Source organism: Pelophylax lessonae (assembly GCF_965119305.1).
Source record: "Pelophylax lessonae genome assembly, chromosome: 7".
In the NCBI taxonomy this organism is placed as follows: Eukaryota; Metazoa; Chordata; class Amphibia; order Anura; family Ranidae; genus Pelophylax; species Pelophylax lessonae.
The window spans coordinates 125,735,017-125,756,869 of record NC_138774.1 but is presented as its reverse complement, the minus strand read 5'-3'; the positions used below and the strand labels follow the sequence as shown (position 1 = coordinate 125,756,869).

The following is a 21,853-nucleotide window of genomic DNA, read 5'->3' as shown; positions in this document are numbered from 1 at the left end:
GGCTGTCCTATCAGAATGCAGGAACCCTGACGCTCTGTCTGGACAGTGCTGATTGGCCCTGTGCTGATCACACGCACTCTCCTAAGAAAAAAAACTCTCTAGCAATACACACCAAACTGAGCATGTGCAGCCTGACTTCAGTAACTCTGTCTTATTTGGACATGTTATGGAGACAATGCAAGAAGGGGAGGATCAGAGAAGATAGGATCAAACAGCCTTTTTTTAAAACAACGCAGAGGATTAACCCCTTAAGTTCCACAGTGAGTATAACAAGCTTTACTGCATATACAGACTGGATTTCCTGTTGTGAGTTTAGTAACACTTTAGGGCTTCTTCTGTATTTGAATCATGTTGTCCTGGGGAAGGGTAGTAGGATTTGCCCTATGTCCAAGGGCTGTGATGCAGCTAATCATCTCCTATATTCTATTACAGATATCCTATCACTGCCTCCCTGTTTGGAGCAGTTATTTGGGTTGTGATTGGGGCAGTGATAATGAATTACACATTCAATTACACATTTCTTCAGAGAAGCCTATCTGGCAACCACCTAACAACTGTCATTTTATTTTCTCTATAAGCCCATCCCCCACAGTTATTACCTCTTGTACCTCTTTACCCTCCCTCTTAGATTGTAAACTCTAACGAGCATGGCCCTCTGATTCCTACTGTATTTAAGTGTATTGTAGTTGTACTATCTACCCTCAACTTGTAAAGCTTTGCGTAAACTGTCAAAGCTACATAAATCCTGTATAATAATGATTGCAGCCACCATTCACTGCCCAGAGGGGGGTACTGGGTAGAGGTCTTAAATACCTTACTCTTCCAATATCTTTTGCTGAAATTATGTCTCAATGCAACACCTTTATGCTTGCCATACAAGGAGTGGGCCACTAACCAGACTGGCTATACTAAAGCTGCCACACCAAAAAAAATAAAATCATCTGAATGGAAGCATGCTGCTTGGAGATGATCCATAAAATAATAAAGTATGTACTATAGCAAAAGTGAGATTGACATGCCCTGCAAGGCTTCTATAGAAGTATGGATTTTTAACAGATTAAACTCTGATTTTTATATTTTACTTTTTAAAAATGCATGTACAACTGTTAACTATTCATATACAGAAGTATAAAAAAAACATGCTTAATTTACGTCTGTTTTTTTTAGGATTTATAACCTTGACAGTTTTCAGGGTGACCTTTGGCTGAAAAACTGAGTCTCTGCTGCTGCTTTACTAAAAGAATCTGCTGAAGAGGAGCCAAAAACTTCCAATGCTTAATAAATATATGTTTCTGTCTGCTGAACATTGTATATGGCTTCATGCTGAACAATAGTGGAACTTGGAGTAAGTGATTTTGTGTAGGCATCAGCCTCAAGGTTGGTTATGCTGCCTTTTTGACAAGCTAGTGTTTTTAGAGTGCCTACTGCTACTTCACGGGGAAAGTTCTTTGGTCTTTCTGTAAACAAAAGTGACAAAATAAGGCTTAGGACGAGGGCCCTTAAAAGGGAACATTGCATTAGGGATACTGATTTCACATGACTTGCACACCTACTAGACAATGTGGTGCTGAGTACATTTCTTTTTAGCTGGTATGCTGTACATTCATGTGGAGTGTCTATTTTTAAATGTGACTGGATAACTGACGTAAATGTAGCCAGTATTGCTTCATTATTAATTCAGCCCTTGTCTGTTTTCTATATTTCTTTAAGATTTGAATTATGTTTTAGATAAGACATGGAAAACAATTTAGGAATTTGCTGAAATTTGCCTAACTGAGTTCCTGTTGCTTTTGGGTTACCTGTTGTAACTGTCCTGATTCCATACACAGGCAGACTGTAAAAGCCTTTATGGTTTTCAAATCTTTCATTTTTGTGTTCTAATACTATCCTGGTTCCTCTCTTTTCCCTGAATCTGAATTCTAAAATCACATACCCACATGCCAAAGCCCTTGGTTACATGACTAGCTGTAGTGGGATATGGAAGAAACGGTTTCTGCATTATAACTAGATATCTCAAGTCTACTTTTTCCTATTTGCGCTTTCAGGGAGGTATAATTGTCAATTTAAGGATTTGTCAGTTATTATATTTAAATCAGATTTTTAGTGTAAAAAGTAAATAAAGAGGTACATTAAATAAATAAACATATATAATATATTTAAACTAAATAAACAACAGTTAGCTTCCATTTTAGACATGCAGGTAGGATCAATAAACTACTAAGATTAATCTTTACTGTTGTTTTATATAGAATCATAACATAGCTTTATGTGCTCAGTGAAACACATTACAGATATGTCAAACCAACCCAGTATAGTTAGATGTTTCAGATGCAAGTAACAATACACATTAAATTATTTACTTGACTTATGCATACAACACCATTGTGCATATGCATGCAGCAATCACGAAGCCACTTCATTAGTCTGAATACATTAAATAGCTACAAGCTAATAATGAATTGGTTGTTGCTTGCTATTGGCTACTGCAGAGCCTATTTTCCAATAGATTGTTTTATAAAAACACGACTGTGTACAAATCTATGAGAAAAAGTTCATATAACTTTGAGCATACATTATTCACTAATTTGAGAATACCTATATTTCTTAATATATGACATTCAGTATGTTTCTGTATTACTAATTTACCTTGGGGTGATGTATATACAGTAATATGCCTTTCTTTTATTTACCATATTATCTATTTCTTTAAGCACACGATGCAGTCACTTGTAGTGATTCTGTAAATGTCAGCAAGGATAGGCTTAGAGTCTATACAGATTAGCTGCTGGAAATGTATATATACTGCAGCTGGCTTTCCTTCAGCACAACATTGAATTAGGCAGTGGTTTCATGTGTTTAATCCAGATTTACTGTGGACCATCATACAGTACTGATTTGGCTCAGATCATGTAATATTTTCTGTTGTGTCCTAGCACTGTACCGTTATTTTAGCTAGTGGTGTAACAATAACCATAGCAGCCCACGCAGCTGCTATGGGGCCTTGGGGTGAAAGAGGGCCTCATTAGGGGGGCTGTTGAAGTACTTTAAACATAAAAAAGCTGTGTGCATGTGAAGATAACATGTATCCATCACTGTGTTTCTAAGGATTGGAGTGTTTGCTGTTGACACTGAACCCGTACCCTCTGATATTTCCAGTCAAGAAAAGCAAAAAGAGCATTTTTAGCTGTTTTAGCAGTGTAAATGTTTTGCCCTGAAAGCTTCTGGTCATCCTGGACAGCACTGAAATTAACTGAAAAATCCCAGCACGTCCCCTTAGCTAAAAAGTGGCAGATGTTTTTAACTCTTCAAAAAGCCCCCACAGTTTAAAGAAGTTTATATTTTGGTTATAGAGTAATTAGCATTGATTTACTAAAGACTAAAGAGTGAATGTGGTAAAATTCCAAATTGTTAAGGATACCCAAGAAAATAAAAAAACTGAATTGTTGCCTGCACATGATTGGATTGTGGAAGTCAGCAGAGCTTCACCTCATTGACTAAACTAAAGAAAAATTCCCTAGGAAACAAGGATGGTTAGATGGAAATTAATGTTAAAAGATAATTTCCTGTTCTTATGCCCCCTCTTCCCGGAAAACTTCAGTCCACATCGCTGGTCCATAGGTAATGAATGTCTATGCTGACAACTCTCCGGCTACCTGTCCTTAATTTTGACATATGTTATCTGAAGATCAGTGACAGTAGTAAGGCAACAAGAAAGATCCCCTATATAATTTTGCTATGGGGCCCCCATGACCTGTAGTTATACCACTGATTTCAGCTGCCTCCACAAAACCATTTCAAAGATATCTGCAACACTGCAATTTGAACACAGACCAAAACATTGTGAATGTCTTTTATTCTTCTGTGCCCTAAATACAACAATAACACTGCACAACTGCCTTTCCACTGAGGGTCCCACATTTATTGCACTAGAAATCAAATCACCTACTCACTCAAATTACCTTGTACAAAATCCGTAATACACCAAGATTTTTATTTATTTTTTCACACCAAGATTTTTTTCATGAAGTCTTATAATAGTGCAAAATCAATATTTAGTTAAGTATATGTGTGTGTGTATGTGTGTATGTGTATTTTTTTTGTGTGTGTGTGTGTGTGTATTTTCTTTTTGTGTATGTGTATTTTATTTTTGTGTGTGTTTGTATGTGTATTTGTGTGTGTGTTTTTTTTTTTTTTTTTTTGTGTATGTGTATTTGTGTGTATATTTTTGTGTGTGTATGTGTATTTGTGTGTGTGTTTGCGTGTGTGTGTGGACACTCTCTGTCGATAAACAGGGAAATTTTTGCTCCGATTTTATGCTTGTAAACCTAATGCTCCATGATTGCTTTTAACTAGTTCTGCACATATTCATGTTTTTTTTTTTTTAAAGAAATAGGAAATATGAAAATGTTATCTCTGTTGACCACAATTATTCTTTCTGTCCATACACACACAAACTGTATATGTATATGCACACACACACACATGAACACATATGACAGAACCTTTAAATGTTGCCTTCATTCCTACTCATGCTGTATCTGTCTATAGTGAACATGTTCAATTGCTTGACCTGATTTACTAGAAGAATAAACTTTATATTGGCCAAAATAACCTGTTTGGTTTAAATGTCAAATCATGTGCAGCAGAATTTCAATGCTTTCAATATTCTGCTGATGTTGACTATATGATTGAAGTGAATACATGAATCGGTGTAAAGGTGCTTCCTTAGTTAATAAATCCCAATATCATTAAATCAATAAATATAAATTGTTATTCATTTTGAGAAACTTTCTTCCTAGAGAAGCAATACAATTATAGTTCTACAATGGTTTCACATTATGATTGAACCCCTGCTGTTAAATGGGGCATATTCACAAACCAAGTATTACATAGAAATTTGAATGTGAAACATGAGAAAAAGAAACAATATTTCTGCTTTGCAGAAGTTATGGATTTCAAAAGAAAGAGGAATACTAAGATCATAACCAAGTTTGCAAACTGTACTAAAATCTTTGGAGACAGGAAAATAAGAGCCAATCGCATTTCCCTTCCGGTGCTGTGGAGATAAAAGGATTCTGTGTAGTTTAAGTGTATTCAGAAGCAGGGAGGAGAGAGGCCCAGCGCCGCTATGAATCATCACGCTACGCAGCAACAGGGCGTGAGCGAAGCCTTTGAATGACAGCAGTATCAAGCAGATATTGAGGCCTGTGTTTAATATTAAAGCATCTAGCCTGAAAATAATCTTAAAATAGCTACAACTTGCAGTATATTGTTATTGCTATTAATCTAGATTATTATATGTGCAAATATGTGCAAAGTTTTACATTTGAAAGTTTCATATTGCTGGATCCACATTAGTTATATGTAATTATGGACATGTTCATTTTCACAAATGTTAAATATATCTAGCAATATATGCACCAATCAGTAAATCCCACGATCTATCTATCTATCTATCTATCTATCTATCTATCTATCTATCTATCTATCTATCTATCTATCTATCTATCTATCTATCTATCTATCTATCTATCTATCTATCTATCTATCTATCTATCTATCTATCTATCTATCTATCTATCTATCTATCTATCTATCTATCGATCTATTTATCAGTCTTTCTCTCTACTTACATTTGTCTACAGAGGAAAACTTGCAAAAACAGAGTATACATTTACAAAGCTAGCACACTAAAATTAATACCCCTCCTTTTAAAAAGGCAATGTTTTTTTTGTTTGTTTTTTTTTTTTTTCAGTGGAGTCCAAAATTATTGTCACATGGCTAAAAATTTAGTTCTGTAGGCTGATGTTAAAGCTTTGAGATTTAAGCCTATTGTCAAATAATAATTGCCCTATCGTCCACTGACTGACCAATTATTTATCAATGCAGATATGAATGTTTTCTTCCACATTTTTTACTCAAATAATTTCTCATAGTATAAGCTCATGAAAGACTTAAAAACAGTAAAAGCAACAATATTCCTCCTTTGACTTCCCAAAACATCAAAAAGCATGGAGCCATTGTGATCTTTTCATAGTTAGAACCCTGCTGTTCTTTGGAGCCACTATAGTCTTAATGTGTTAATGAGCCAATCATTTAAATTTTGCAACAATCTGGGAAAAATTAGAAAACTAAATGCAAGTGTGTAAATGCATGTTTTTATCTTCCATAGTTTCAGTTTAATTTTCTGTAAGCATGAAATTTAATTTTTTTTTCAAAATTCCTCTTTCAGTCAATTTAATGGTCTAGCTTGTCATAAGAGACTGAGAACAGGTATATGTATATATATATGCACACATGCACCTACACACAATGGATACAAACCAGTACCATACATTTGTGCTTAAATGTTCAACTTAGTTCAGAATAAATTGGGAAGGAACAGGTTTAATTAAAGCTGACTATTTTTTTTGCTTCTATATTAGTATAAATCTCTATAACTATAAATTCACTTCAAATCAGAGGTATTTGAAAGAATTAGGAAATTCTCTCACATCATTTCATGTTGAATGAAAGAAAAAACACAGGTTCATTAGGTAGAGATAAATTAAATATTTACCCCTGATCTAGATTAACACCAATGATTTTGCAAAAAAAAAAAATCTAAAATTATGTATCGTAAAGATAACATTACTATTTTTTGTCTTTCTGATAGAGCTAGATTGATTGCCTTATATATATATATATATATATATATATATATATATATATATATATATATATATATATATATATATAATCTACTATCCTAGTACACATATGCAAAAGATATAGATATTTAAAGGAACTATACATGAAACCACACGCAGTAGCTCTCGGCTTTTTTGAGTCTATTGGCTACTTACTTTTGTTTATTGCCATTTTGCCTATTTTCATCCATGTTTCAAGCACAGGATTGAGTACCATTATTCATAGCAGAAAAAGATAGCCGCCATCTTGCCATATTACACAAGTGTTAAAAATTATTGTTTTTTTTTTTTCATGCTTTGTTTTGCACTAGTTGAAAAATTATGCATACTGTTTATATACATATTATCTCCATCTCTCCTAATATAGCAGTTTAAAGGGGTGGGGTCATGTGATGGCACGTACAGAAACACAACAAGAACTATAGATCAACGGCAAGACAAACATTAAAATTTTGTACCAACAGCTCAGAAGTGTCAATAACTGACCATTTTCTAAAATTTGATCAGTAAAAGTCAAGGATGAGCAAATATAGCATTCCTATTTAAAAACTAAAGGCATAGTTTGATAAGGAAGCAATCTTAAGCCTAGTCTATGATTATTTCAAATTAGGTTGTGGAAAATTATTAAGAAAAAAAAAATATTCCTGAACCAGACCAGGGATTTGAAATTAGCATAGCTGAGAAAGACAATTACTCTTTTATTATTTTACCCCAGTATGTTTGAATGGTATATACTCCAGAGTATATTAATATAGTAAATAAGAAATAATGTATGCTTCACAGTTGTATTAACTAATGTCCATTTTTTTAAATATATCAAATGTTATGCTGCAAAAATTCACCTGAAACTAATTGTCTAAAATGTGGTGTTGTCTTTGCAGCTGTGATAAAAGCTTTAGGATTTTCTTTAGGAAATAAATCTCTTTTCTTGAAGTGTTAAGGGCCTCCAATCTACATGACATATAACTAGCATTACTTCACGTTTTTGATTAAGACAGATGCAATGGGCATTCTTATGCAGGCAAGGTACAAGGTATTTTGTTAAAAAGAAAACTGCTGCATCTATCAAACCTGCAGTATTTTGTTCTAGAGAATGGCAGCATGCACTTATTTGTTCTTTGATGCATCAGATAGAGATGTCATGGGTGCCCAACTGAATTGATTAAAAATGTTTGATTTGCCAGAAAGATTGTGAAGGGTAAATGTATTACACCTACCACTTAAAATAACTTTTAGCTATTCTGACATGTCTTTGATAAATATCTGAATTGCCTAGACAGCTAAAAAAAAAAACATTATTTGTAATATCTTAAAGTAGCACCATTAGGTAATGTTTTCACAACAATCTTAAACAATAGAAAAAAAAATTGCTAGACAAATTAAAACTTGATTTTTTTTCAAAACAATAAATTTTAATGCTAAAGCAGTTATAACCAAAAGCTATACAGAGTTTTGTTAGAAAACTTTTTTCATAAATATTGTTCAGTTCCCGGCACTTGTATCAATAATTAAATTACAAACGATAAATATGGCATCATGGATATATTTACAAAAGTTCTTACAAAAGGCAACTGTATACTAAATGGTCACAATCTGTGAATGAACATACGTCCCATCCTGAAAATATACCCAACAACAGCTTTGACCCTATCAGACAAGGAATACATTCACAAGTGTAATGCTTTGAGAAAGTTCAAGACATAACAAGACTTTGGCACTGTTTAAGAATGTGAGATTGTAACAATCACCATAAAGGTGTAAAGAATTTTTTTATCTGTTAAATACACCATTTAAAAACTTTCTATAGTTTGTTTAGGAAAATAAAAATGTAATGTTGTTAAAATGAAAGAAACATAAGAGATAAGGATTGTAAATGCCAAAATATGTTTTCAGATCCTGAGAATAGGACAGAATTAGTCCACAGCCTTCTTTAGGAAAAAAACAAATCTTCCAGGGTAAATTCATATTACAAAACAAAGCCCTATACTGTTATTTGTGTCATAAATGTCATTACCATCCTGGAAGAACAACCAGCTTGGTTACTAAGTTTGATTTGGTCCTTTTATTGAGCATGATTGTGCCTTTGTAAAAAATGTTTTCAGACATACCACTCGTTAAAATTTGGTGGAAGTAATCCTGGATTGTGAGTGTTGCTGTTAGTCTGAATTACTGCTGAAGTAGTTTTGGAAGTTTCCTCACTACTGGCTGATACCATTGCTGGTGGGGTGGCAGATTCATAACCTGAGCTGGCAGCTGGCGATGAATCAGACCCTTGAGATTCGTGTACCTAAACAGAAACAAGAAAAAAATAATTACACTCATAATTCCTTTGAAGGTGTCAAAACGTTGTGGCCTAGTAAAAAAATAATTTACATAAATATATACACAGTAAGGCCTTAGGATCAATTTGAGACCAGACCAGTACTGTTGAATTCATGAAATTGCCTATTTTGAAAATTATGACAATGATGTGTGCTATTGTCTAAAACAAGAAGAAATCTTCCTCAAACTTATTTATTATTTGTACAAGATAATAATTATTTTAAAGTTTTATCATAAAATAGTGTTATATATTTTAAAGACTCTAAAAATATAATATGTAGCATATGTAAAAATACCTATCTGTAGACCAAAATATTATAATTTAAACAAAATATAGCTATGTAATTTTTTATATTTCTCTAAATACATAATATTTATAATTTGTCAAAAGTATGCTTTAAAATTTAGTAACAAGCAACAGCAACCACTAAGTGATTAATATAGTCCTATTTATTATTAATAATAATGATGATAATAATAATAATAATAATATATTAATAATAATAAATATTTGTAATATTAATAACAATAATATTACCTTCATGTGTTTCCTTAGAGAGCTGGGATGTGTGTAGGACTTATCACATACTTTGCAGATGTATGGTTTGTCTGATGTATGCACATGCATATGCTTTTTCCTGTCACTGCTGTTTGCAAACCGTCGATCGCATCCTTCAAACTCACACTTGAAGGGCTTCTCACCTGATAGAAGGATAAAGTGAATGTTATGTAGCTGGAGTTGCAGAATATAATTCCAGTCTTCACTGGTCTACATTTTACAGTTTCGCCCCTTTGGATTCCCCTTAATGAAATTCACATTGCTGGCCCAGACTGGACAATTTCCTTGCTAAATATTCCCATACGTTATCTGCATATCATGTTGAAATATTTAACAAGCCAAGCTGATGTAAAATAGGATGCAAATAATAATGTTACAAGTCCTATACAACAGGGCTAAACTGCCATCTTTCAGATATATTGGATATGATTTTTACATAATAGCAGTTTAAGCAGGACATTTTAAGAATACAGTATCCACAGTTGCTAGTCAAACCACAATGTCTATTAGGAAATAAAATCAATTTTTTTAAACTCTAGGCAAGCATTTTCTTCCAGATATGTTAGATGACAGAAATGGATGTTATTCTGCTCTTCCTAAACTCACTTTGCTTGCAAAGAGTTTAATTAAACACATGATTCCAAATAAAAATACTTTGACAAAAGTATCACTGCTTTAATTAGGAGATGTGCCAATCAAGAGTAAAAAAAGAGCGGAAGTAAGTGAAAATGAGATTTAATTAGCATATCTATAGTTTACTTAACAGTATGCAAGGAACCAAACTGCTTTGGAAGTGAATCATCACTCAACAAACTCTTATTTGTTCATTGCATGCAAGAGACAAGACAACAAAGAAGGAAGAAAATGCTAATAATATTGTCTTAAACTAATCAACTCTGTTTTGTTTATTGTCAAGGCTTGATTTTAAACAGCAGACCTACACATTTAAATAACAATTAGAAAAAAGTATCAGTTTCTGTGTAAAAATCATAATATACTGATTTACAGATGCAGGCCTAAAGCAAAAAAAAAAAAAAAAAAGAAAAGAAAAAAAAAGCTATATAAGTACACAAACACACACACTGTATAAATAACATATAAATAAACTTTAAATATATATGTATATATCTCAACCCCTTACCTGTGTGAGTTCTTTTGTGGATCTTTAGATTTTCTGATCGTGCAAAGATTTTCCCACATCCAGGAAAGGGACATGGAAAAGGTTTTTCTCCAGTGTGAACCCTTATGTGATTAACCAGTTTGTACTTTGCCTTAAAGGATTTTCCTCCCCTAGGACATTCCTCCCAGTAGCAAATGTGATTAGTTTGTTCTGGTCCCCCAACATGTTCCATTGTCATATGTGTAACCAGCTCATGCATGCTGCTGAATGTCCTGTCGCAGGCTTTCTGCGGTCGGTTCATTGGTGATTCCTCTAGCCACTTACATGATAATTCTTGTTTGATAGGTTGCCTCATATATCTAAAAAATGCCCCTGGGCCATGATGAGCTGCCACATTCATGCCCATATTCATGTGGTTGTAGTTGTGAAACTGGGCAGCAGCATAATGATCTGTCCTGGGACTAGGCACAGCTCTGTAAGGATCTGGACGTCCAAAAATGTCTCCTCTAAGACCTAAATGCATTTGTCCATTTACCACATGTCCATTCGGTGAAGTGTGGCTGGAGCTTTGTTCGTGGAGTCCAGGAAAGATCAGGTGTCCTGGAGGTTCGGTGATTGCAGGGGGTCCGTGGCTGGCAAAAAGTCCATGCTGACCCCCTGGTGAGGCAGCATCTCCAATTGCAGAATTCCGATTTCGGAAAAGAAAATCTCTAGTGGAGTTAAAAGCAGCACCTCCATAAGATGGCACCTGCCCAGCGTGGTGCCCGAGCGCGTTGGCATATCCAGATGCCTGCGGGGTAAAAGCTGAGCTCTGGCTTGAGGAGAGATCATGACTGGCTGGACTAAGCTTGAAAGCCGCAGCATGTGAAGGTTCTGCAAATGGATTAAGCCCCATGCCAGCATCTCGGCTGGACATTTCATGATGGCGAGATGTCCCAAAGCCTCCAACACCCAGGGTGGGAAATTGAGGTCCTCCATCTAGAAGCATTGTCATGGATGAGCCAGAGCAATGCAAACTTTCTGAATGGTCAACACAAGATGCAGTTCATGCAGAAGCACTGATAAGGAAAAAAAAAAAAAAAAAGTTTTGCTTTTATTCCTTTTGCTTGTAGAAATCCAGGAAACAGTTCACCCTCTCCAACAGAGTAATGTCCTTGGACTGATAAAGTCAATCACTCACTCCTCACACATAAACCAACTCAGGAGGCAGTCTAAGCTGCACCAATAGAAACTCAGCTGGGGGAGTGTCATGCGAGCCCAGCCCCAGGCACCCATTTGCCTGTGAACTCTTGATTGACAGAGTTTAGCATTGAATATGGCAGCTTCACTAATATCTGTGCCCTGATTGGTCTACTCAGGTTTAGTATTTGCAGGTAAGCTTAACCCTTCTGCTGCTGAAAGTGATATATGTATATATTTAGAAAATATATATGTGGAAGGCTTCTCCAGCACGTCATGTGTTAAAAGATTAGGCAAAGCCCAAATATTTGTCTGCGAGATTTCTAATTTAGGGATGTCGCTAACCATCCTTCTAAACATCACAAACCTGTGATCAGTCTGTAAACTGTTACCTTTCAGTGATCCTGTTAAAGACACTCTAAAGCTATTCACTATGAAAAATAACAGATAATTTTAGCAGCAGAAAAATGAAAGGGATGCACATCATATCCTATATCTTGGGGGTTTTTTATGATTTTGTATATTGTTGTTTTTTTTCCATGATTTTATTTTCCTTATACTGTAACTTTCAAGTTACAGTATATGTGCATTGTGTGTAGCTTGTGTTACAACTGCCCTACTGCTTAAAATCACATTCATAGCTGGAGTACTAAGGGGAAGTTGCTTACTCATATTTTATGGTATTGTAATCTAAACTAAAATTAGCTTTTATAATAATAATAATAATATTTTATAGACATGCAAAGCTAAATGCCCTTTGTTTTAATTTAATGTTATTTTTAATAAAATTATTATTTAAGAAATGCATAGCAAAAGACTTGGTTTCATTTGCTGTTTATGACTCCTAATTTTTCCCTAGTGACAAAAAGAGTAAAGAGTTAACCGCCTGCTGAAGACAAAGAAGAGTGTGAGGATCCCTGTTGTGTTTGTTTTCTGAGTTAGGATTTTAAAACTTCACAGAGCAGTTTTATGAGGGAAAAAATGCATATGATCACACAATACCTTCATCATATAACCAGCACTAAGACACAGAGAAAAGGTTTTTTTAAAAAAAAAAAAAAAAAAATACAGCATTTGTCTAGCAATGATTATAAGCTTTAGACAGCTCTATAAATTCCATCCTTTTCTGTATGGGAAAGCATTTGCAAAGAACTATAGGGAGTAAGATTGAGAATAAAAGAGAGAGAGAAAGATGGCCGTAATTGTAATATCCTGAGATTTGCTGAGCCCAAAAGTCTGTCTATTGAGCCACTTTCACAGGATTGTCGCTGTCTCTCTGCAGGAAACATAAAATCTGATCAAGTTCAGAGACGCATTGAGAGACTGCTTCAAGCAGTGCTTTATAACTGCAGTCTTTTCACATCCTTCCCCCCAATCAGCCCCAGGAAAGAGTTCACATTCTTTATTTTAGAGTTTTGCAAAAAAAAAAAAAAAAAGAAAAAAAACTCCACCCCTATAAAAATCAGCCTCACTACTAATGCCATGTCTCATCAAAACCAATCAAAATTCATGCTACACATCCAACAAGAACACACTAAAAGTTGAAAGGTGAGTCCCTCTTCTCTTAAATCATTGCATTTGAAACTGTGTTTAAGCCTAGTTTACTGTATGTTTGTTAGTCTTGGCTGTGGTATAGCATGTCTTCAAGGATGAGGCAGAGATGTAGAGATCTTATTTTTTGGACTGCACGAGAACCTGCATTTGTAGCTTGAATGCCTGGGAACTTGTTTTTTTTTTTTTTCTTTTTTTTTTTTTTTTTGATGGACGCAAAGCTTATCCCAATGCAGTTCTAGGCTTTGATGTTCCTTTGGTGAATGCAGTACATTTCAAATGCCCCCCTAGTCACAGAGACTCCTATAGAAAGCCGCAAAGGTTTATGGTGATTCTCTTGTTCTTTCATAGGTGTCAGCAAAGTTTTTCAAACATATCCCCTTTCAGTAGTTTATTGGCCTGTTCCAAAGCAAATTGCTGTTTTTTGTTACCTGTTTATGTGACTGAGTACACGCTCAACATTGTTTTGATGAGATAATTCATTAGGCTAGGCATATGTTGTCTTGATTCTGTGACAGAAAAAGAACATAATTTAATTAGACCATCAAGTGAAAATATATTGTCAAGGGTACGTGAAGTTGTCGTCTTGCAACCAGTATGGATAAATGACCTTTACTGTTTTCGAAACCTGAGCAGTAGTCCTAATGTCTCCTTCGATTTTTGACACTTCACAAACGTACACTTTACCTTCAAGTTAAGCTAAATATGGTGGTGTTTTGTGACACTGGTTTTACTTTCCAGTGTCTTCCCTTTCTGGGAGGTAAATTTATCCAGATGTCTGAAGACCTTTTCTGTGAAAATAAACACTTGTTTAAATATGAAATGCATGCTTTGTCATTTAACTTTTACATAAGATCTTTAAAGAGGTGGAATGCATATTCAGCACCCACAGGGATACAACACTAGCTTAGCAATATTTTCATATATATATAGCGTGTTTATGTGTGTTTTCTATATAGGTGTGTATGTATGTGTGTGTGTACGCGAGTTGTGTGTGTGTGTGTGTAACTTTACTATAAAATAAGGGTTAATTCACTCATATAAGCATATGGATTACATCCTCTGTCATCCATTCTTCTAAATTAACATTATTATATCATACTATACATACTTTAATGTGAAATGCCATCATTTATACAACAGCTTAAAAGATGGCATGTCATAAAAAGTCACTACATTGAAATATCTTACCAGTATTATTACTATTATTATTATTATAATATTGGTATGTGACCTTGTATTGTATGTATACACTTAAGCCTGGTTCACACCATCATTTCTGCAATCCGGATGAGTGTTTTTGATGCAGTTTTGCTGTATTCGGGTGCATTTTTTATGCATTTTTTATGCGTTTTTGTTGCGTTTAGGTGCATTGTTTCCTCTTTTTTTTGTCTTTAACTCAATTGAGGAAAAGTTAAGAAATTTGCGCTTCGGTTCATTTTTTTCTATGTGTTTTGCCATGTTCCAGATGTGTTCCAAACAGAAAAAACGCAACATGTTCTACTTTTGCTGACTGCACTGGAACGCACTGCACTGGTGTGACCTAGGGCCATTTAAATCCATGTTAAGCACTGTCCATGCGTTTTTGATGCAGAACAAAAACACACTGGACAGAATCTGGTGTGAACCAGCCCTTCCAATTAATCACCTGGAAAAAATTACATGTAAATACATACATACACACACACACTTTACCCATATCATTTAGATGGTCACAACTTGATAGTCAGAACATATAAAAGACCTAACAGAACATATAAAATACATAAGTATATTGTATTAAACTATCTGGTTCAGCTGTTGTTTTTTTTCCTTAACATTTAAAAAATAAATGGACATGCCAAGCATTCAAACATTGAAACATTTACTATGCATGTACACAACAAAACAACAAAATGTACATTGCCTTTTTCAAATAAATATATATATATATATATATATATATATATATATATATATATATATATATATATATATATAAATAAATATAAATATATATATTATTTTATTTTAACTTGTTTAATATATATATATTGTGCTATACATTTATATGGCAATATGTATGTTAGATAAGTGGATATCACCTTAACCTCAATGATAATTTGTTCCAATCCTGGTCTAGATTACTTTATATATTTTTTTTATTCAAATGACTTATGTGTATATGACTTGTTCATCTGTATATGTATTGTAATTGTGAGATAATTAAAGGCAAACTAGGAGCAAATTAGGCATTTTCATTGTTAGTGTCAATCAGTTCAGTCTAATCACATGTACACTTGAACTTCGAAGGGACATATTGAAGTAAACAGGGCCTTGGGTGACAAGAGAAAGTGAGAGGAATGACTGTTGACAAAAAACTTTGTCTTACAAAGAAATCAGGACTTCCTAACAGAATGTAGACACTTACTCTTGATGCTTAACATTCATTTACTGTCTATGGGTCAATCTATAAAGGAAGAAGAGAAAGGCAGACATAGAAAAGTGAGAGAGGCAGCGAAGAGGTATTAGCCAACCACGAGATGAGTTCCAAAAAGGAAAGCCTGAGAAATGTCCATGTAAACCACAGGTTCTTTCAAGTAAAAATAAATAACACTGGTAAATATGTCAGTCAGTTTAGCTGATCATTACGTCCTTTGTGGTTGGAGCACTGTTGAGGTAAAAAGGAGACAACCTTTCAGGCCTACTATAATGTTCATCTATCAAACATCTAGTATTGTTTCTGAAACAACACTGAGAAATTGTCTTGATTTACAATCTATCTTAAGATTCTGGCTAAAAAAGTAAAAAAAAAATCTGCTTTGGCGAGAAATGTAGGTAATTGAATATTGTGGAAGCCTCCCTTGAAGTAGAGAATGAATCTGATGGATTACGTAAAATCTTCAATCATAAGGTCATCCATTGACGCTAAAAGGCTTACGTCCAATCCATGGCTAACATCTGGTGTGTGTTAGGTTGTTATTTTGAAATATTATATCCATATTCAAAGTATGCAGATATTGCATATTGACTGATAAATATGATATATTGCAACGGAAAATAAACATTGCTAGTACGTTTCAGTATTTTATTTTATTGATCTCTCTCAAACTCATTTCTACCCAGTGTTGGTAATGGATACTGAGTTAGTATCTGACTAAATAGCAGAGTCATTGGAATATTAGCTGGAATATTAAAGGCTTACACTGATGTGCTAAACATTTTAAATCCATCTAATGTGCTTTGTCTTTTAGTCAGACACCACAGTCTTCCTATCTCAAAGCATATTCTATTCTCTGTCTATATCAATATGTTTCTAACATGTGACAGAGTCATAATCAAACACATTTTATAATAAGGTTTATATTACCTTTAGCAGCATATGATATGGTCTGTAAACTGGTTTAGGCACTGACTGCTGATATCTGTGGTGCAGCTATGAAACTAACATGGTTTCCACTCACTCTGTTCCACACGTAAGTCCTGGCTCTAAGACTGGTCTGCTCTTGTTTAGGTGTTTCTTGTGTGTGTGGTATGTTTAGCAGAGAATAAAAGAAAGTTGAGAATATCTCAATCAGTGATGAGGTGACCTGTGACCTAGAGGGTGCTTTTTATTGTGCTAGTTCTTTTGAGGGGGACACACAGTTTATTGACCCTTTCAGTGGATTTTTGCCCTGAGGGGAATCCACAAGCACCAAGTTACTTATGCATAGGGCAGCTAAGCTCGCTGCCTGTACGCCCACTGTATTTAGTGTTAGCAACAAACACTCTTCACCATGTGATGTGTGTAAATGTATATATATATATAATGTAAATATATATATATATTAAATTTCACATGTTTACTAAAGCATTACATTTTAACATAATGATTTATAATTATGAATATAATGATTTAAAGAACAAGTAAACTGTTTCAATATCTATTCACACATTACTTCAAATCAAGCATGCAAACAGATTAGAGAATTATTTTTCTTTCTTTGAAATCTAATGTTCTTTAGGACATAAGCATGATTTTACTGACCAATTTTATATTTCGTGAATCCCCTCCATCTTTTAACATACAAGTCTACCTGACTTTTTTATTTGTTATATTAATTACTCATATGTGTTTTTTTATTTTTTTTGTTTTTCCTTATTTATTTTTTTGTGTAACCGCTTTCCAAATCATACATTTAATATGATGAGATGTGTACGCGTTTATATTTTTTAATCATATGTATATATAAATCATATGTACATATAAGTGCTGAATTGTGGGTGGATATTCCTGAAGAGTATATTAACTTATATTATTGTTTATATGCCCTAAATATATAGAATGATATATGTATTTATTATTGTGCATGTGGCACTGCAATTATGTGCCATGTGAATTACTACATAGGTATTTTTATAATACTCTAATATTTTCATAATTCATAAAAAAACACTATTGTATTTAGCAATGAGGGTTCAAGAGAAATTGATAGGGCATTAGATGCAAACTATTATGCAAGCAAATTATATGTGCAAGAAAAAATTGGCAGCAGTGCAAAAGTTTAATTGGGCTCATGGTGCCTATGCTCTTATGCAGCTTTCAGTTTAATAGTGACCATACACGGCCTTATATTTGCAAGTGACAGGCCAGGAAAAATTCAAGAAATGCTTGTGAGAATTGGGTAACTATTGGCTCGTGCATTGGATACCTTTAAAGAAGCAGGCACTATCACATACAGACATTTTCCAGCTCTTCAAAAAACATTGTGTTTGTGAGTTTCATCCGATAAACAAATCTACGCTGTTTAAGTGCTATTAAATATGTGAGTGTAAAAATGATATACGTACTAAATGTTAGAAAATGTCTATGCAGCTGGATGGCCGTCAATCCCTTGTCTACAGAGAAAAGAGAAAGATGCTTTCATTGCATATGTGCCACATCTACATATTGTCTGAGATAGAGAAGATCACTGCTAGTCTCAACGATGCACCTAAGGAAATCCAAATGTCTCAGTTTCCCATCATCTTACAGCATGACAAAGGAAAGAAATTTTCAAGAGTAGGGCATCACTTGTTACAGTCAGGTTGTGTAGGAGGCTATAAACATTAAAGTACTTTTAAGAAGACCGAGGCACTTGCTTTTGCACCCAGAAATTTCCAGTATGCGGGTAAATCGTTGCAACCTACATCTTTCATTTCTTTATAGAAAAGGCCGCATGGATGATACTATGCATGAATTACATTTATATATCAGCTGAGTACAGGAGAAAGATTGTTGCAGATCCTGGCAGCCCATAGTCCAAGCAGTGACTAACAGTTCGCTTACTAAAGTCTGTTTATGCCCATCCAAGTTGGTCAAAAGAGGCATATACAACACTAACATAACTGATTTTTTTAAAGGCCTGGTTACACCATACGGCGGCACTAGGAGGCATTGCCCAATGCAGTCCCAGTATATAGACAAGGTAATTTTTCTTGAGTCTTATGAGTTCATTTCAAACTACTGTACTGCCGTGGTGTGTGTTGAACCAAATTGGACATGCATTACTGTTTTTCTAAGCAGTGTTGCAACCCAAGGTTTAAATATAAATAATTTAAATTTTAACTTGTGACGTTTCATTATAATTGGCAAAAGAATAAAGTATACAGTGGAATGTGTCACTTATGACACATTGGCACTGCTCTCTTCAGAGCACACACCAGTGGCCGTGGTATTACATGGCCGCTGGTGCGAATGAGCCCTAAAGGTCATCAGGGAAACAAACAGCAGTTTCAACTTGTGGGTGTGTTTTATCTGTTTTGCTTTTTTAAAATATAAGCAAATCTAAATCAAAGGGTTAAGCTATGTAAGACTATTACATAACAACGAAATAAAATAATAGATCCATCAAAAGAGATTTATTTAACACTTGCAGCTATGGAATGTGGAACACAATTGATGCTGAAGCTGGGCCAGGCTAAGCACAACAATCAGGAATATAATTTATTTTATTTGACAACCATATATTTTGCCTAAAAACAAATTGTGCCATTCTTAGGGTTCATCATAACAATTTTGCAGACCAGCAAACTTGGGTCCACTTCAAACAGTGGAACTATTTTTTATATCACTATATAACTGGAGACTATGTTGAGTGAAAGAAAAATGGTTAATAATATATACCTTTAGTGAATCACCTCTTAAATATTTACACTACAGAAAAAAGAATTAACACTTTAAATACTGTGGCCAGTACCCTATGTATTGCAAGTCCATACACATATGACACAACTACATTATTTACAGCAGTGCACTGAGATGCAACCTGTATCTCTAAATTAAAGAGCTTGCAATCTTAATAAAGGTAAATAATCACGACATCTAACCTTTTAAAACACAACAATACATATAGAATCATATTAAGACACGCCTTTCACTAAATCCCCTAAAAAAGCTAAATGCAGCAGATAGAAGTATTTCTGAATGCTATCACTGATGCTTTAAGCCCTCTGTTGATTTATACTATTAGCATGCAGTATATGTATATACATTTTTATAAATATATATATATTTATATGCATAATACACAATGTCAATATAAAGTGCAATGCAGTGCATTCAGTCCTCACCACTGTAGAGCTTACAGTATAATGTCCCTACTACAAGTAATGGAATCACTGTTACACACTGTATACAGTGAAGTAATTCATTATATCAGCACAGGATCTGTGTAGCTGTAATGAGTGCACCCAAAGATACCTATGCAAACATTGAAGAATGTAAAAACTCTATCATATTAGTGCCCTGGTTGGAACTGAAAGTATAGCTCTGATGCTGCAAACCAGCAGCGCCAGACATTGCTACCCTGCATAAATGTATATTCTGCAAGATTTTACAAAGGCCATTGGATTATTCTGCTTAGTCCCTCCCCTTAACGGAAGTTACAGTCCGGGAGCAGAAAGACCCCTGAACACATACACAATAGTAAGATTTATATATATATATAATGACTGCAAGTGCAGCTGTGTTAATCGTTGCCATATATAGACTTGCGTCAAACATGCTTTTTATGTTGTATCATGTTAAATAAGCAAACATAAACCTATTAAAACTAAATTTGACAAGCTTGTATTTATTTCTCGCATTGGAGCTGTTGAATTTTGCAGTGAAAATGCATTTAAAAAAATATTAGGGGAATTAAAGCAACCAATCATGGTACCATTCACCTTCATAGTGTAAGCTTACAGACAGCAAAATAAAATTATACAACATATACGGTAAGTATTTACTTTGTGGATCATACTTGTGCCTACAATTTTTCATTTTTACACTCATTTATTATAAATATTTATGGTATTGGAAAAAAAATAATAGCAGGTTTAATATTAGTTTCTTCCATTATTATTAAAAGAGTTGTTTTAAAAGAGAAGTGTGAGCTTCTCAAACAAGAATGACATAGAATTATCATGTTAGGCAAGTAGAAAGTTAGGCATGCACAACTATTTTACGTTAAACTTTAATGACTGGATGCCATAACAAGGCATAAATATAAAAAAAAAACAAGGCATTGAAATGTGGAAGGAGTGGGACAGACATACCGGAGCAAATATGGATCAGAATACTCATCAATCAGGATTCATTGCAGCTATAGAAAGATTAAAGCACATAGGCCATCGTGGGTAACTGCTAAAGTTTTTCACCATATTTTGTAAATCAGCCATAGAGTGAGAGAAAGTGGGATAAAGGAGGGGAGGGGAGGAGAATGAATGGAAGGGAGGTGAAGAGAAGGGAAGGGAAGAGAAAATGAAGGGAAAGGGAAGGGAAGGGAAAGGAAGAAAATAAGGAAGGAAAGAAGGAAGGATGGTAGGAAGGAGAAGGAAGGAAGGAAGGAAGGAAGGAAGGAAGGAAGGAAGGAAGGAAGGAAGGAAGGAAGGAAGGAAGGAAGGAAGGAAGGAAGGAAGGAAGGAAGGAAGGAAAATAAGAAAGGAAACTTATCTATTCACTATGCACTTTGTTGCTCACTGCAGTGATTGTATTTGCTCATATTCTGTCACAAAGATTTTTTGAATCAGGCCAAACAATTAAAAAATCTGGTATGTTTGTTAAACAGAGCAATGCTTTCTAGCCAAAATATGTCAACTTAGATAGTAATTTTCCACTGTTGCAGCTCACTTCCACTTCATATGACCTGGGTTCTGGTAGAAAACTACACAGTCTCGTACATAAGCAATCAAAAGGGTCCCTTGAGCAATTGAGGTCTTCTTTGGACCATGTGGTAAGCCGCCTGATTGTGCGCATGAAAGGTTGAAATCCCCCAGGAAAACAGGCTAAGTCTCTCCATCAAGAGAAGTACAAGACTTGTGCCAGAGTCTTGGCTTTTGTGCTAGTAAAATCGGCGCTGTTCTTTCATGGGTGTGGAGATCCCCTAGGTCCATTGTCAGTTAAAAAACTTGTTTGTGTTCAAAAAAATTTAAGGAAGCCAGTAGGCAGAT

General features: G+C 34.5%; 1 protein-coding gene and 1 long non-coding RNA gene across 3 annotated transcripts in view; one reads left to right on the top strand and one right to left on the bottom strand.

The window, feature by feature from the left end:
• Positions 1-8,080: 8,080 nt before the first annotated feature.
• Positions 8,081-11,893, bottom strand: ZIC3 (Zic family member 3). Its single transcript, XM_082262877.1, has 3 exons — positions 10,712-11,893; positions 9,550-9,713; positions 8,081-8,976 (listed from the first exon to the last, which is right to left on the bottom strand). The coding sequence occupies exons 1-3, from the start codon at positions 11,682-11,684 to the stop codon at positions 8,788-8,790; spliced, it is 1,326 nt and encodes a 441-aa protein (XP_082119003.1). The 5' UTR covers positions 11,685-11,893; the 3' UTR covers positions 8,081-8,787.
• An 816-nt stretch (positions 11,894-12,709) lies between these two features.
• LOC309559570 overlaps positions 12,710-21,853 on the top strand; it is a 317,658-nt gene continuing 308,514 nt past the window's right edge. Inside the window, exon 1 of one of the 2 annotated variants that reach the window (XR_014225474.1) lies at positions 12,710-13,417. This is a non-coding gene — a long non-coding RNA (uncharacterized lncRNA). The remainder of the gene's footprint in view (positions 13,418-21,853) is intronic. The other variant, XR_014225475.1, reaches the window with a different exon arrangement.